The sequence below is a fragment of the Pongo abelii genome, chromosome 8 (genome assembly GCF_028885655.2).
Source record: "Pongo abelii isolate AG06213 chromosome 8, NHGRI_mPonAbe1-v2.0_pri, whole genome shotgun sequence".
NCBI lineage: Eukaryota > Metazoa > Chordata > Mammalia > Primates > Hominidae > Pongo > Pongo abelii.
The window spans coordinates 92,883,883-92,902,140 of NC_071993.2; the positions used below are offsets into that span (position 1 = coordinate 92,883,883).

Genomic DNA, 18,258 nt, shown 5'->3' on the forward strand with positions numbered 1-18,258 from the left:
TTTAATTATAAAAAATTCTTATGATCATTACATAGGTAGCAGCCTGTCAGAACCCATTTTGCACATCTAGCTGCTATTGGCTTTAAAACTTACTACGCAGGAAGAATGGACCTGGACATCTACCTTTTACCATAAACAAAAGTCAATTCAAGATGGATTAAAGGTTTTAATGTAAGAACTCAAACTATAAAAATCCTAGAAGAAAACATAGGAAGTACCATTCTGGACATCAGCCTTGGCAAATAATTTATGACAAAATCCTCAAAAGCAATTGCAACAAAAACAAAAATTGGCAAGTGGAACCTAATTAAACTAAAGAGCTTCTGCACAGCAAAAGAAACTATCAACAGAGTAAAGAGACAACCTACAGAATGGGAAAATACATTTGCAAACCATGCCTCAAACAAAGCTCTAATATCCAGAAGCTATAAAGAACTTAATTCAGCAAGCAAAAAACAACCTATTAAAAAGCAGGCAAAGGTCATGAAGAGACACTTCTCAAAATAAGACATACAAATGGCTAACAAACGTGAAAAAACATTCAATATCAATAATCATCATGGAAATGTAAGTCAAAACTTTTTAATACAGAAAGAGCCCTAGGATGAGTGTCCTTTCCCAGCACTGCTGTTAGCTGATGTGTGACTCTGGGCAGATCACTTAACTTCATCACCTTCTGTTTTGTACTTCTTTTTATGATTCTTTCCACACGAAACAATCACTTTGTCGCATTAGTATCATACCCCCTATGACCTGGACAAATTGGAAATACAGTTTCAATCTCTTTCTCCTTCTCTTTAATTTATAAAAAAGCATTGATTTTAGGCCAGACGCAATGGCTCATGCCTGTAATCACAGGGCTTTGGGAAGCTGAGGTGGGTGGATCACCTGAGGTCAGGAGGTCCGGACCAGCCTGACCAATATGGTGAAACCCCCTCTCTACTAAAAATACAAAAATTAGCCAGGCATGGTGGCGTGCGACTGTAGTCCCAGCTACTCAGGAGGTTGAGACAGGAGAATTGCTTGAACCGGGAGGCGGAGTTGCAGTGAGCTGAGATCGTGCGATTGCACTCCAGCCTGGGCAACAGCGTGAGACTCCGTTTCAAAAAAAAAAAAAAAATCATTGATTTCAAAATCCTTTCTTTTTAATCTTTAAAAAATTGTATATTTTTGTGTTTTATTCTTCCCCTCTCTTTTTAATTTTCTTGATTGTTGCCTTCTCATTTAAGCTACTACATTTGAAATATTAACCAATTGCTGATAGCCAAGAAAAAGTTAAAAGATAAAACTACTTTCTTATAACAAAAATTGATTTATTCAGTTGCTTCCAAACTTGTTTGATGTGAATCAGATCATAAGACACAAAACACTTTAAATTGGGTTTCTTCTTTACTTCCTGTCTTCTTTTTTAAAAAAAGTCTCACTTAAGTTCTGATTGGTGCAGTTTGCTTGGTAAAATATAAAGATCCTGACACATTTGATCATTTAATGTCATTTTGTTATATTCTACCTTGGCAATTTTTATGACTAGGAAACAGAGATAATATTGCATAGGGAGAAGAAGGGGAAAATAGATGCTGAATTGTAATATGTTAACATTTCCTATGCTGAATTCCACTTTTATTATGAGAACACACCACATAATGTTACCTATCCATAAAAGACCAATTGTACCAGTATATTGACTTACCATTTAGAAGTGAGTTTAAACTTTGTTTAAATAAAATAGATTGACTATATGTACCACACCCAAGTCTCAAAGGCATACTTCCAAAGTACCCCTATCCTTTCCCAAAAAACTTCTATTTTTCTGTGATAATTCATATTCATAAAGAGTACATCAATTATTTTTTAAAATATTGACAAAAACCAGATAACTACTTTTTTTGCTTGTTGGTTGGCATGATATTGATTTACAGAGATTTATGTATAATAAAGTGAGCAATATACCATTCAAACCAAGTTTTATTCTGAAGGGGTAAATATATTAAATCAAGCAAAAACCTGTAATATATTTCACCAATCCTCCTAGATAAAATTAGTTATTCACTTCTTCACTACTTATTTTTAAAATAAATACATTTTTTCTTGTCATTCTTGGCTATTTTATCACATAATAGCAACCATGAACCATGATCTGGGCAGAGCTGCCTTTCTTTCTTTTTTTTTTTTGAGACAGAGTCTCGCTCTGCTGCCCAGGCTGGAGTGCAGTGGCATGATCTCGGCTCACTGCAAGCTCTGCCTCCTGGGTTCACGCCATTCTCCTTTCTCAGCCTCCCGAGTAGCTGGGACTACAGGCGCCCGCCACCAAGCCCGGCTAATTTTTTGTATTTTTAGGAGAGACGGGGTTTCACCATGTTAGTCAGGATGGTCTCAATCTCCTGACCTTGTGATCCGCCTGCCTCGGCCTCCCAAAGTGCTGGGATTACAGGTGTGAGCCACCGCGCCCAGCCCAGAGCAGCCTTTCATTTTCATTTTCTCCTTGTTGAATATTGGCAATTTCTCATTATGCAAAATACCTTTTGCATTTAATAGACAAGCAATTAATCACGAAATTGAATTTGTAAGTTGATTGATTGTATATTTTAATAACCAGAAACATCACTTTGTTCATATACATTAATGAACAAATACACCTGCACAATTACAACTTTAATTGGGTATTGGAAATCCCTTTTAATAATCCCCTTCTCAGTCTTATTCATAAGGAATTTTATGAGCCTACTAGGATTGTAGCCTTCTGCCTTCTCTTTTCTTTCTTTGGCCCAAATCCTATTTCTTTGATCCTGCTAAGCATAAATTTTACCCAGCTTTGGATTATATGGAAGATCATCTGAGTTTGAATCATGCTTTTCCTTTCCCATAGCTTTATGACTTTGGACAAATCATTTCCCATCTCTTGCCCTTAGTTCTCTCATCTGTGAAATATCAGGGTTAAGCTAGATAAAATCGGCAGTTTTTGTAACCTTCCAATTCTAAGACAGAACAACTTTTTGAAGACTGTTTTCCAGCAATAATTTTCAGGTTTTCACCCACAACTGGAAGCTCTCCTGGTGAAAAATTGTAAAGTTCCAATTAAAAGTAAATTAAGAGTTTTCAGCTTTGCTTTAAAGATACATGGATACCCTTGGCTCCAGAATATATAACAAATGATTTTATAAAATATTCAGTTTGTTTGAGGAAGTGGTAAATGTTTGACAACTGGCTTTTGTTTTTTTTTTTTTTTTTTTAAAACCTTTTAGTTGAATTGTTCGCTGATTTCTGTGGCATAAGTACCCCTACCATGGCTAATTTCAAGCTGTCAGCACAATGTCACTGAAAACTGAACACGAAATTAAATTGATAATCAGGTGCAGAATTGGTAAGCTGTTACAAGCAAGTTCAGGCCATGGAATCACCGAAGACAATCAATGCTTGAGGGTCAGGGACTTAGTTCCAGTACTATCTCTAGTTTTATGTGAGATTTTAGGCAAATTATATGATCTTTTCAGACTCTTGCTTCATCTACCAAATAGAGGAAAGCAGTTGTTCTATCTTCTTGGCTATAATAACAGATGTAAAAGAATTGTGAAAAAGTTAAATTATTTGCCAAATGCAAAACTACTACTACTTTTATTGAAAGGAAAAATCCATATTTGATAAATGCATTTAAAAATAACTTTTAGTGAACTAAAGTTTCAATTGTACTGATTAACTTTCCATTGCAAGAAATAGAAATCCACTGAGGCTAACTCAAGTAAATTCAACAGAAGAAAATTAGTCATTTCTGTGTCATCTGAGAACATGAAAGCCTCACAGGTGGAGGTCAGTCATATTTTCTCGGAACTGTCAGGTTCTCCATCTTTGGCTTTCCTCAGTCTTTTCTTTCTATGCTCATACATTAGGTCATTGCTAATAAATAGCTTTCTTGCCCCCAAGCTATCCTGCTCATCAATACCCAATCATGGACTCTCAAATTTGAAAAAAAGAAAGAGGATAAAGAAAGGGAGAAGGGGAAAGACAGAGAAAGAGAGAGAGATATTGATTTAGGTGTTTGCCCACTTAATAAAGTCAATAAATTTGGGAAAAGTGTATGTCCCTGTCTCAAACAGGAATGGCCAGGGATAAGATCCTCAGGGGTCAAAGAGCTGCGTTATGTGGTTATAGCAACCACAGAAATAACATTGACCAGCTACTGGATGCTACTTCTGTGAAGCCATTGGTGTTTTTGTGAGGTCAAGAGCTGTTTGTCAGTAATGAGAAATCCAGAGAAACACTTAATTAGCACTAGCTTTGCCTGGTGGCCATATAATGTCCCTTGAGATTCAGCTGAGGCATGACTGCTGATTTAAAAACTCACTATGATATTAAAATATCAGTAAAATAATATAAATTCACTTGGAAATCACATCAGGAGTTGGAATGAAAGGGAATCATGCTTTCGTAGGTCCCGTGCTTCAGGGAAGTCAAATGACATAGCTTAAACCAACCAGAAAATTGTATATGGGGTATTTTCACAAGAGTCAGGGATGTGAGAAGCTGCAGATTCATAACAAGTAGTGTCACCTGAAATAATAGGATCTTTATGTCTCAAGCCTTTTTAGCACTTTATAAACCACAACCCACTGAAACAATAGTAGCCTATAGATAACATATGAACTAAGGTATGACAATAAGAGCTGTCAACCAGTTGAAAAAGCTCTCCAAGCTCCTGCTGCAGCTTTAACTTCCCTCACTGAGAGAGGTAACAGGTAGGTCAAGAAACAAACAAGAAAGTAGACAAGTGAGACATACTCTGCTAACATAGTGAGCAAAATTGAGATGAACTGGTTTTTGTAAAAGTACATTCTTTCCAGCAGACTGGGACTAGCAGAAATTGCGTGTCCCGATTGTCATTTTTTAAAAAAAATTCTTTGGCCGGGCGCGGTGGCTCACGCCTGTAATTCCAGCACTTTGGGAGGCCAAGGCGGGCTAATCATGAGGTCAGGGGTTCAAAACCAGCCTGGCCAACATGGTAAAACCCTGTGTCTACTAAAAATACAAAAATTAGCTGGGCGTGGTGTCGGGCGCCTGTAATCCCAGCTACTCAGGAGGCTGAGGAGAATCACTCGAATCCGGGAGGTGGAGGTTGCAGTGAGCTGAGATTGTGCCATTGCACTCCAGCCTGGGGACAAGAGTGAGACGATGTCTCAAAAAAAAAAAAAAAAAAAAAAGAATTATTTTTGTAGTCCAAAACAGTGTTTCTATTCACAAGGGTTAAACGTGAAGGACTTTGACAAGTGGCAAATTTGCTCTGGTATAAAAATATATACATTGCATTAAATATAGATTTCAAAATAATAGGTCAGTTTGAAAAGGGTGAAGGGCTCTATTTTTTATTCCAGGTATTATTATTTCTGCAGAGTGAAACCACATATGAGATTCAATGAAGCAGACAATTCTACAACCGGAGCTTCAGTATTATGTACCTATTATGTTCAGTGTTTTATTTTGTTACTTATTGAATACAGTTATACAGTGCCATGAAAACGCTGATTATTACCGTCAAGATTATCTTAAAAAGTTACCATCGTTCCTTTAAATTTGTGACTTTTACAAGCTTATTGCATACTTCAATTTAAAGGCGAACAAAGAGGAAGGAGTAAAACCACTGTGGGCTATAATAGGACCATTTACAAGGCAGATGCTCAACAGCAGTAATTACGATTTTTATGATTTATATTGATTTTTATACTGAGGAGTAAAATTGAAAACCATTATGGAGGGTAACTATTTTGTGCTATTAACCTATGTTTTTCTCCTCTCAGTATTTATGATTTCTTCTTACCCCCATTCCATCAGAAAATTGGCCCTGTGATCACTGACTCAACAGAGAGATCTAGCGGGACAGAAAATAGAAATTTATTGCAATTCACTCTGGCTTTGTGTTTCCAAACCCCAGGCCCATAAGGAGATTTAGAGCACTTACAAAACTGGTAAGAGAAACAGAATCAGCACAGAGAACAAATATCTTCAACAAAAACACATGGGAAAAAGGGTTTCCCACCAGACAAAAGGAAATTTCTTGGGGTGGGTGGAAGGTCATGTGTGAGAAGAAAGGGAGGATTCTTGGCAGGCTGTGTGGGCTTCCTGGCAGCCTTACGGGAGATGGAAAAGTTTGTGTGATGCATTAAGGCACATGGGACCCAGGCAAAATATCAACAAAGGATTCTGTGTCTTCAATATGGAAAATAAAGAGCAAAAGGCATTGGTGACCATGACGACGGTCACCTCAGTTGAAACTCATATGGGCAAATGGCTCCAATACAAAATGTGGAGAATAGGAGAAGATTTAAGAACAAGAGTGTGATTTGGAATAGCCTGGCAGGATAGGTAGGTGCTTGAGACAAAGTTGAATTTTGTTATGGAAAATTAAGATAGTGAGCACTATCTCTGCCCACCCAAGAGTTGCAGAACACTATTTGTTCTCTGCTTAATAACATATGTATCTGCTATATGAAGAAAAGCTGAAGTGATATTTCTTCCCTTAATAATTTTAAAATAGGAAATCAACAACATGCTTACAAAATGCTAACATTGTTTAGATACCAGGAAAATTGCAAACATCTGGGAAACCTGATAAATAATGATATTCTTATGAGACATACATTATTTGAAAGGTCAGTAAATTTGATAAACTACTTGAAAATATGTATCTGGACACATAAAGCTTAAATTTTTTCTTATGCAAACTATAGATAAATGCTATGATTCCAAGGATGCATGAAAAAGTAATACCAATATAATGTGGAAGAGGAAGTACTAAAAATTAAATAATGCAATCTGAATAGCCAGTCAGCAATTGCTTCCAGACTAGTTAAAAAAGAGAGCAAGCATCTCCAGGCTACTTAAAAAAGAAAGCAGGCTAGGAGGAGACAAGAATAAGTACAATTAATTAAATCAATAAAGACTTAATGTATAATGTCATTAGATCGGAATTATAAAGTGACAAACTCCACTATAATAACCATCCCTCACATTTAAATAGAGCTTTATAAAGTGCTTTTACATATGAGGTCTGTTTAAATCTTCATAATTCGATGAAGTATATAGGACAGCTATATAAACAAATAACTAAGATAATTTCAGTAGTGATACTGCTCTGAAGAAAAATAACAGAGGACTGAGGAGTGTGTGTGTGTGAGTGTGTGTGTCTGTATTGCTATTTCAGTGAGGGGGGGTGGGTCAGGAAAGAAAGAAGTGACATTTGTGCAGAAACCTGAGTGCTAAGTGGAATGAGTGATTTGCCATGCAAAGACACAACAAAAGAGTGTTTTGGAAAGGAAGGCAAGTATATTACCAGGGATTGGAAAGATGGGGAGTCTGGCTATAAAGAAGTGAGCAGGTGAGCGGTAAGTGACATTGTTAGAGAGTCTTTAGGAAGAGCATCTTAGGTAAAATTCAGGAGTGTGTATTTCCATATGAGCATGATGATAAGTCACTGAAGAGCTTCAAGCAATGAACAAAATCTGAATTAATTTTTTAAAATGTGACTGGGGCTGCAGTATGGATAAAATGACTGTAAGATGGTTAGAGTGGAATGAAAGACGTCAATCCAATAGTTTGGGTCAGAGAGACTTAGGACTTGAATAGGTTGGTATCACGGAGGTGATGAATTGTAGCTGGATTTGGGATAGATTTTGAAGGTCAAGTCGACAGGATTTGTTGGTGTATTGGACATGGGAGGTGAGGGAAATAAGTAAAGTCAGGAAATAGTGGTGGCCATCTCTTGAGCTAGAAGAGATTTGGAGGTTGTGGACAAACTAAGAATCTTCTTAGTTTCTGAATTTTCTTAGAATTTCTAAGAATTTTCTTAGAATTTCTAAGAATTTTCTTAGAATCTGAAAGTTCAGGACAGCTACTATCCTGCCTTTGCATGTTAATTCCTGTGCATTTAGGAGAAACACTCTCAGAACTTTTATGGATTTTAATCAGTAGGTATGACCTGTTTGGAGAATTCCCTTATTTCCATTTACATTGGGGACAAGATATGTGGAACTATTGTTTCAAGACTTCTAATTATTCTCTTGAATGCTCTCTAGTTGATTGATTGACTTCTGAGTTACTTCCTAAGGGTTAGGAATCCTCCACCTGGGGCTGTCCTCTGCATGGTTAATGCAGTAACTCACATGGGCTTACTTAATTAGCCCTCTGCAAGAGTTATGCCACCCCCTGTCTTCCCCCCACTCCAGGAAGGAAGGATAGCTGTGACTGTTTAAACTTTGAAGGCCTTTTCTCTTGCACAGAGGAACTCAGGATTCACTTCTGAATTTGTTTTTTTTTTTTTTTGCTGTACTGAATGTAATTTAGAAAAACTATGACAGGAAACAGGAAACCTAATGTTCCACTTAAGCCAAGTGATTTTCCTTCAAAAGAAGATAGACAGTCTTAAAATATGCCCTACCAACTTTTCTTTAAAATAATTCTTCCTTTGGGGAAAAAAGTGTATTTAGACAGATTTTTCCCAGTCATCTGCATGCTGTCTTCACATTTTGCCATATTCACACATTATTTTTGCTTAATGTTTTCTTACAATCAACTCACTTTCTAATATTCAAATGAACATTTTAACCAGAACTTTTACATAACTACCACAAATGAAAAATCAGGATTATTTGTTATGAGAGGAGGTACTGACATAAATAAACACAATGAGATTAGTGGCTCTAGCTCACTGTTGTGGTGGGTTTTCCTTGTTTGAGCAGAGTGACTCTTTTATCTCTAGATGATTTTGAAAGCTTCTCCCTAATGACATTTGCTCCCATGAGCTTAGAAGTATCTTTTGAAATTGGATGATAGGGAATATTTGAAAGCAAGACAAGCTACAAACCACCACGGTGTGGGTTTCCTAACACCAACTTCCAAGGTTTTAATGGTCAGTGTATCACAACTGGGAAACACTAAATCATAAACTCTTCAAGTCACAACCCGAGAAGGAGCTAAATTCATAGTATGATCACTTTAAAGCTGAATTTTAGTATTGGCTATCTCTGCATTTACTTAACTAGAGAGATATTTGCCTGGAGTTGTTTGAAATACAAGCTTAAAGACCTCTTTCAAACAGAAATAACTCTTCTTAGAGAAAAGGAAACAAAAGGCTTAGTATAACTCTACTGCTATCTTTGCTAGGATCTAAATTACAATTCCCGGGAACTTTGGCATGAATGTTTAGTTAAGAAACTTTAAAGCGCTAGAAAATTGAATCGTTCTATAACATCTAGAACACTTTTCTATTTATATTGTTTTGCTGAACGATAAGATAAAGTATCACATTTTACTCTATGCATTTTAACAAATTCATAGTTAGCAAGTCTTACTCATATACTTTTTTCCCCCTTGAAATAGACTTTTAACCTTCTCTAACAATTTATTCATTCCTATATATGCTTCAAAATCCACCTCAGCTCATTTCCACTGTTTTTTTTTTTTTTTTTTCCTTTTAGTACTCTTGTAGCACCTAATGTCTAGACAGATCATTTGACAATTTGACTATCTAGTTTAATTATTTGTACATGTTTACATTTTATCATCTCATATCTAATATTATGGCTGCATAATATCTATATTATTATATATATAGAATTATATTTTATTATAATATAGAATGTTTGCTCCTTTATTCTTTTTTGTTATTCATTTAGAGTATCTCATACAATCATTCCTCAGCTATGTCTTTATAAAGTCATATGTTTCACCTTTGCCATAGGCTAAAAAATCAAAAGAAATATAATATCCTGTGACACATTAAAATTATGTGGAATTCATATTCTAGTTTTACTGGGAACACAGCCATGTTTCTTCATGTATGTATTTTCTATGGCTCCTTTTATCTAAAATGGCAGTTTGGAGTAGTTCCAACAGAGGCTATCTGTTTTACAAAAAGTACAATTTTTACTATTTGGTCCTTCTAGCAAAAGTTTGCCAACTCCTGGCTCCAAAGAGCATGGAGGAGGTAAAACATAATTATATTCCCACTAGATGACAAGGGCAATATGGTAATAAGGGTCTAATGTACAGAGTAGTCCTTCACAGTACAGAACACCTGAAAATGCTGGATAAAAGAATATTTTTTAGAAAGCATAGCTGAGCTGGTAGGAGAGAAAGAAAACATCTGAAGGTCAGAAATGAGGAGCAGGTATAAGGAGACACTGGAGCTGGTGTTGTTACAGACGGTGTTAGCTAAATAAAATGGGCTTTTTAAAAAAGTTTTAAAATAGCAGACTACCTAATCTAGAGTCATACATGTATGTGATAAAACTGTAAAAAGCTAGGAACTTATTATTAAATTTTTTAAAAATGATTACCTCAGAGTAGGAGATTAGGGAAGGGTACATTGGAAAACTCAAAAGTCTTGGCAGACTCAGAACTCTTTATCAGTTCTGCCCTAATACAAATGAAGTGTGAACCACCACCAATGTGAACCATATGCATTAGGTAGGTGCAAAAGTAATTGCGGGTTTTAGCACTGCTTTTAATGGCAAATACTGCAAATACTTTTGCACCAACCTAAGTAGAATTTTCTACTAACCAAATTTTTAAAGTTAAATTTATTTTAATAATATATTTAACTCAATATATCCAAATATTATCATTCAAAATCTAACAAATACAAAAATTATTATGAGATCCTTTATATTCTTTTCTTGGTACTGAATCTTCAAAATTGGATTTGTATGTTTTTCTTATAGCACCCCTCAATTAAAGCTAATCACATTTTAAATGTTTAATAGTAGCCAAGTGGCTGGGCATGGTGGCTTACACCTGTAATCCCAGCACTTTGGGAGGCCGAGGCAGGCAGATCATCTGAGGTCAGGAGTTCGAGATCAGCCTGGCCAACATGGCGAAACCCCATCTCTACTAAAAATACAAAAATTAGCTGGACATGAGTAGCTGTAATCCTAGCTACTCAGGAGGCTGAGGCAGGAGAATTGCTTGAACTTGGGAGGAGGAGATGGCAGTGAGCCGAGATCATGCCACTGGACTCCAGCCTGGGTGACAGAATGAGACTCCATCTCAACAACAAAAAAAAGTAGCTAAGTGTGATGGCTACTTTACTTGGATAGTACATTTTTAAACATTAAGGTTGGTGGTAAGTATATGGGAGTTTATCATTTCATAAGCTGCACATTTCTTTTTTTCTTTTTTTTTTTTAGACAGAGTCTCACTCTGTCGCCCAGGCTGGAGTGCAGTGGCGCAATCTCAGATCATTGCAAGCTCTGCCTCCTGGGTTCACGCCATTCTCCTGCCTCAGCCTCCTGAGTAGCTGGGACTACAGGTGCCCACCACCACACCCTGCTAATTTTTTGTATTTTTAGTAGAGACGAGGTTTCACCGTATTAGCCAGGATGGTCTCGATCTCCTGACCCCATGATCCACCTGCCTCAGCCTCCCAAAGTGCTGGGATTACAGGCGTGAGCCACCATGCCCAGCTGCATTTCTTATTTATTGCATGCATGTCAGATTATTTTTAAGTGCAAGGGAAGATACCTTAACATTTAGAGCCTACTTTAAAATAAACACGTCTTGTCCTCTAAAATTCTAGATGTTAAGGTTTTCCTTCCTTCCTTCCTTTTTTTCCTTCCTTCCTTCCCTTTCTTCTTTTCTTTCCTTCCCTTTCTTCTCTTCCTCCTCCTATTCTCCCTCCTCCTCTTCCTTCTCTTCCTCCTCCTCCTCCTTCTCTTTCTCTCTCTGTCTCTGTCTCTCTCATGTGCACATGCACCACATTCTCTCATCCTTTGTGTGATGTGCTTTATATTGATTATAGGTGATTCCGATATATTTCTTGGATCTGCTTAAAGCCCTTATGGAACATTCTTTTTGTTTACTTGGCACAAAACAAATTCAATTAAATATGAACCTGTTTTCTCCCATTTAATGACATCATTTTAAATAGGCATTCTTGAAAAAACTATTTATTAAAAATGTAATTAGAAAACAAAAGTTAATGGTTGAAAAATAACAAGCAGCTTTTGTGTGAGCCTTTGTACCAAAAAAGTATTTTAAGTAGGAATCTGTTAAGAGAAAACATAATGTTAGTATACTGAGCATAGTCAAAGCACTTCCTTTATCATCCTTATTCATTTTAGACTTAACTTCTACAAATGTTTATACATCACCCACACTTGTGAGGAAACATACACAGGGGCAAAAATGGCAGAATGGAATTGTGGGCTTAAATCAGAGGTCAGCAAAACATGGCCTGTGGGACAACTCCAGTAACTTGGCTGTGTTTGTGTGGCACAAGAGCTAAGGATAAATTGTACATGTATTAGATGGTTGAAAAAAAATCAAAAGAATAATGCCCTGTGACACACAAAAATTATGTAAAATTGAAATTTCAGTTTTATTGCTACACAGCCATACCCCTTCATTTATGTATTATCTATGGTGTTTTTGTCCAAAAATGGCAGTTTTGAATAGTTCCAACAGAGACTGCATTACAAAACCAAAAATTTTTACTATTTGGTCCTTTTAGCAAAAGTTTGCCAACCCCTGGCTTAAATCACCATTTTTCCCAGATGATGATCAGTTTCCTGTATAATGACTGTATTAGTCCATTCTCAGATTGCCATAAATAAATACCTGAGATTGCACAATAAAGAAAAGATGTTTAATTGACTCACGGTTCCACAGGCTGTACAGGAACATGACAGCCTCAGCTTCTGAGGGGGCTTCAGAGCTTTTACCCATGGTGGAAGGCAAAGCAGGAGCAGGAGTCTTATATAGCAGGAGCAGGAACAAGAAAGAGAGCCAGGGGAGAGGTGCCACAAACTTTTAAACAACTAGACCTCTTGAGAACTCACTTACTATCACAAGAACAGCCCAGAGGGGATGATGCTAAACCATTCCTAAAGGACCCACCCCCATAATGCAATCACCCGCCAGGCCCCATCTCCAGTATTGGGGATTATAATTGGTCATGAGATTTGTGTGGGCATACAGATCCAAACCATATCAATTACCAAATTAAAAACATGATATAAATATTTAAACTATGGAAATCATTATTAGAAAACAATTGCAAAGTGATCATTGAGTTTTATGTGTTTATTTTCCACTTTAATGCTTTGAGCTAATAACATGCATCTCAGATTTGCCCAATTTAGAGAAAGCAGAGGTCAGATCTGATGGCAGTTCTGCTTTGTCAGTAGTTTTAGCTATGTCCATAATCTTAAGAGAGTCAGAGCCTCTAGGGGCCTCTGTTGGTCTATAAAACAAATAAGGATAAAGTTAGATTGTCACCATGATCCTTTCTAGTTTTATAACTAATTATGGAGAAAATTAGTTAAGAGAGAAACAGTAAAAAATATTATCCTACAGACATTGAAGTTAACTAGGTCAGTTTTGAGCACTGGGCTTCATGTTTGCAGACTTTGTCAAGAACTTAACAAATTTGCCGTATGTTCAATGAGATAATGTATTGGAGGACTGCTTAGTACGGACTAACCAACTTAAATAGAAAATACATTTGCTGAGCTGAACTGCAAAAATGACTGACACAGGCATCTTATTACTGTTCTCATGGACTCAAAGAGATTGAGGTAGAGAAGTCACTGTTTTGACAAGTGGAGATGCTCCCCAAGCAAGCACAGGGTCCCTTGACAAAATGACTGCAGAATTGTTGCCATGTGGATTGAAATGCTGAATTTCACTCTGATTCCTAACATCGCTATTTTAAAGAAATCTAAGCAACTGCCATGTTAAAAAAAAATCATCTTCAACCTCTCAGTATCTGGTGTTGTATAATCTGAAGAAATCCTAACACCATGGACAGAGTTACTGGACAAAACTGTTTAGAAATATTTCACAATAAAGACATTGTTTTGAATATTCCAATGTATCAATAAAAGATAGGATCATTTAAATAAGACTGTCAGGACCCAAGTAATTTGTTGTCTCCCTTGATTTTTAATAAATAAAGTAATAATCTAAAAGCCTTCACACCTTGCTCTGCGCACGGAAAGATGGCGGAACAGGCTACCAAGTCCGTGCTGTTTGTGTGTCTGGGTAACATTTGTCGATCACCCATTGCAGAAGCAGTTTTCAGGAAACTTGTAACTGATCAAAACATCTCAGAGAATTGGAGGGTAGACAGCGCGGCAACTTCCGGGTATGAGACAGGGAACCCCCCTGACTACCGAGGGCAGAGCTGCATGAAGAGGCACGGCATTCCCATGAGCCACGTCGCCCGGCAGATTACCAAAGAAGATTTTGCCACATTTGATTATATACTATGTATGGACGAAAGCAATCTGAGAGATTTGAATAGAAAAAGTAATCAAGTTAAAATCTGCAAAGCTAAAATTGAACTACTTGGGAGCTATGATCCACAAAAACAACTTATTATTGAAGATCCCTATTATGGGAATGACTCTGACTTTGAGACGGTGTACCAGCAGTGTGCCAGGTGCTGCAGAGCGTTCTTGGAGAAGGCCCACTGAGGCAGGTTCGTGCCCTGCTGAGGCCAGCCTGACTAGACCCCACCCTGAGGTCCTGCATTTCTCAGTCAGTGTGTAATCAAGTTCCAGGGCCCAAAGCCCCAGCTCTTTGTTCAGTTGACTTACTGTTTCTTACCTTAAAAAGTAATTGTAGATGGAAATCAGTTGTGTTTGGCAGAAGAATCAATAAAAAGCTTTGATTCAGACAATTTATGGGGTATTTTAAGCATTCTTAGATTAGTTGAACATCTCACTTTGCCCCAGTTACAAAAATAGTAGAACAAGCAACATAAAACAATGAAGGAAAACCTCACTTGAAGGCCCAGGTCAACATCTAAGCCTGTTGAGACTTAGATAATTGAGTCTACCTCTTCAGTAGGTTTGTGTGGATGGGTGACGGAGCGCAGGTGCCCTCTGCTCCCCAGCGCTACCTCTCTCTTCCCTAGGGCCTTTTATGGATTGACAGTAGCCCTCTCCGTAGGAGCTCACAGTCGAGATTAGAAGTGTTTTAATTTATACACACCCGTAGTGCACACTTGTATATTGAAAAGATAGGGAAGAGAGAAACAGTTATGGAATGAGTCGTTGGCACATTCAATACTTCATGATTTTTGTCGAGTTTACTTCACGAGGGAGTCAGCTCATTGGCTCCCATCTGAACCACTTTGCCTCTGAAACTTAATTACATCCAGAAAGAAGGACACTTGTATGCTAGTCTATGGTCAGTTGAGGAATATGACTGTTTTTATATGCACATGTAACCCAAATGTCCAATATAAATTGGCTTATTTTTAAAAATAATTTTAAAAGTTGGGAAAAGTGTTATTATTTGGCATGCTTAAATATTGAATAAGTATTCATCAGCATTTAATAAATGTATAGGCAGATATAAGGTAATTTCTGTGTATTTTGAGATAATGTCAAAATCATGAATATTTCAAAATAAACTGGGGAGTTATAAAAAAAAAATAAAAGCCTTCACACCTTAAGAGCATTAAAGTTGCTAAGTAAATAATATGAGTAAGAATGTATCATCTTAACAGCAACACATTTCAGAATGGCCTATGATTGACACTGACATAATATTCTTTAAAAAAAAGCAGGTAGATTTTTCATTGTACCAATATTTTGTTTGGAGATGAGGCTAAAGGAAGTGATTTCAATCAATTAAAGTGAAATCTCAGACTTAAACTGATTCACAATAAACGCATTTTTATTATTTTCACCTGATTTCTACACACCCTCATTCACATACACCCCTCACTGTCCCCAAAATGTCATTTAAAAAGGAAGTATTTGAACATGATGAAAATGTTAAAGATGGTAGCAAAGGCCACACAAAATTATTAATATATACTTGGAAGAATCAGACTGAGTTATTCTTATCTCACCAGACTGCTTTCTTCTTAATCTAATTCCCACAACGAAGGTGGAAAATCAATTTCACTACCAAGCAACGTCTTCAATCACAGCCCTCTAAACTATTCAAAAGCAGAGTTAAATTTTCCCTGCTATTTTATGATTGGTCTGCCTGAATACCTATGTGTTGGTTGTAAAGTTTTGTTGGGAAAAAGGAAAAGGAAATACTCCCAATTTGGGAAAATGTGTCAAACACAAAACATGATCATATTCTACATGGTCTTCAATGTCATATTAACATTTCCCAAAGCTTAATGGTTACATACTAATATGAAATTTAAATATTTCCCAGAATTACTCATTGCCCTAGACCTACAGAATTAGCAAATACAACCATGAATTCTTCTGATTTTTTTAAAAGCAGTGGATCCAACTAGGAATATCTGAAAATAATAATCCAAAAAGGGATTGAAAATTCCTTTCTCTTAAGGCTCAATTTGTTGGCTATAAGCTGATTTTTCTGCCTCCCATGCTGTATTAGAAGTATATTAATTAAATGATTACAAAGAAAAAAGAAGTTGTGGTATTTTGCATATTAAAGTGCCCTAAAGGATTTCACAGCCTTATGTTAAATGCAGAGGAGTAGAAAAAGAGCAACTTAAAAAAATTATTCACACGACTTTCATTCATAGCACTGAAATGACTAATAACTTGCCAAGTTCTATTTATAGACAATTCTTCTTCAAGAAGCTCAAAGTATTTTATGGATCTCTCTAATTGATCTTTGCCACTTTATAAATGCTAAAGCTATTTGTAAAATTAGAATTCTCATGGAAAAAATTAAAGGCAAAGAGAAGTGAATTAAATCAGCTGAGTAAAGGGTAAAGCTTAGTTCAGAAGTGTTATTTTTCCTTGGCTACGTTCTGTATTGTTTTAAAGTATATTTTGAACCAGTAGAGAGTAGACTCAGTGCTTAATCCTAGGCATTTTCAGCAATTAATTTTAAATACAACTCATGTGGCCCAACAGTTTAGTCAAAATCCAATGTACAAAAAAATTAACAGCCTTCATCTTTCATATAAATCACAGGGTTGAAAGGCATTTTTGGGAACATTTATTCTCTTAGTTTATTTTCAATTATTTATTTACTATATAGAAAGTAACTGCTATGTGTCGGACAATACTCTAGGCACTGCAGTTTTTTGTTTTGTTTGTTTTTTTGAGACAGAGTCTCACTCTGTCACCCAGACTGGAGACTGGAGTGGCACAATCTCAGCTCACTGCAACCTCTGCCTCCTGGGTTCAAGCGATTCTCCTGCCTCGGCCTCCTTGAGTAGCTGGGACTACAGGCACACGCCACCATGCCTGGCTAATTTTTGTATTTTTAGTAGAGATGGGGTTTCCCCATGTTGGCCAGGCTGGTTTGGAACCCCTGACCTAGGTGATCCACCTGCCTTGGCCTCCCAAAGTGCTGGGATTACAGGCGTGAGCCACCATGCCCAGGCGGCACTGCAGTTTTAATAATCAGCAAACCAAGTATGGTCCTTCCTTATACACATTGAGCTTCTGATAAAAACCGCCTTAAACTAGCCTAAGTTGAAATATCTTCCCCTAATTTTACATATGTCTAAAGAAGACTGCATGCTTTTGATAAGTAATACATCCAAGTACTAACCACTTTTAATGTACAGAAAATTCTTCCATGTATGACACAAATTGTTCATTCTACAATTCCATCTAATTATTTTTGCTGGCTATTTCATGAATATGAAAAACATGAGGTCAATATGCAAAAATCATTCATAGGATTGTAGAGTATTATCTATGTTATTTAATTTATTTCCAACTTTCTTTTCTTTGGATACCAGGTTTCCTCTAGCTATCACTGTGAATTTCTAGATAATCTGGGAGTTTTGCTTGGGTTTTAATCATATCGATTATTTGTTTATCTAAAAATATTTATTATGCATTTATGTGTCAGGCACTCTGCTAGACACTGATGATAACTGTATACAGTACAGACTGCCCCTGCATTCCTCATGCAATTTACAGACTGGTGCAGTGATTGTTTCTCCCATGTTGATGAAATTTAGAGATTAATTTATACTTTATATAATCTAGAGTCTCCATTCTGTTTTACATTCATTATCCTATATAATTTAAATATACATATAATATATAAAAATATGTAATATGTATTGCAAAAGCCAATTATTTAATTTAATATATTACATATATCTCACATATATGCATATATATAACTCTATATGTATATCCATATATGTATATACACAATATAACATTTAATTTGTATATATTATATAAATAATGTAGTATTAAAAATTCAGTACAGTGTCTCACTAGTGACTTACCTAAATCTATGTTAACCAAGATTTTGGAGTTCTTTAGGCTCAAAAGATTTTATCATCAGTTTGAGAATGAA

General features: G+C 36.4%; 2 protein-coding genes across 5 annotated transcripts in view; one reads left to right on the forward strand and one right to left on the reverse strand.

The window, feature by feature from the left end:
• Positions 1-18,258, reverse strand: part of PRKG1 (protein kinase cGMP-dependent 1) — a 1,319,235-nt gene that overhangs the window by 760,293 nt on the left and 540,684 nt on the right. The gene's annotated exons all lie outside the window — the stretch shown is intronic.
• On the forward strand, positions 13,966-14,667 carry LOC103891688 (low molecular weight phosphotyrosine protein phosphatase-like). The gene has a single exon (XM_054522590.2). It carries the CDS (start codon positions 13,983-13,985, stop codon positions 14,457-14,459), a length of 477 nt encoding a protein of 158 aa, XP_054378565.1. The 5' UTR covers positions 13,966-13,982; the 3' UTR covers positions 14,460-14,667.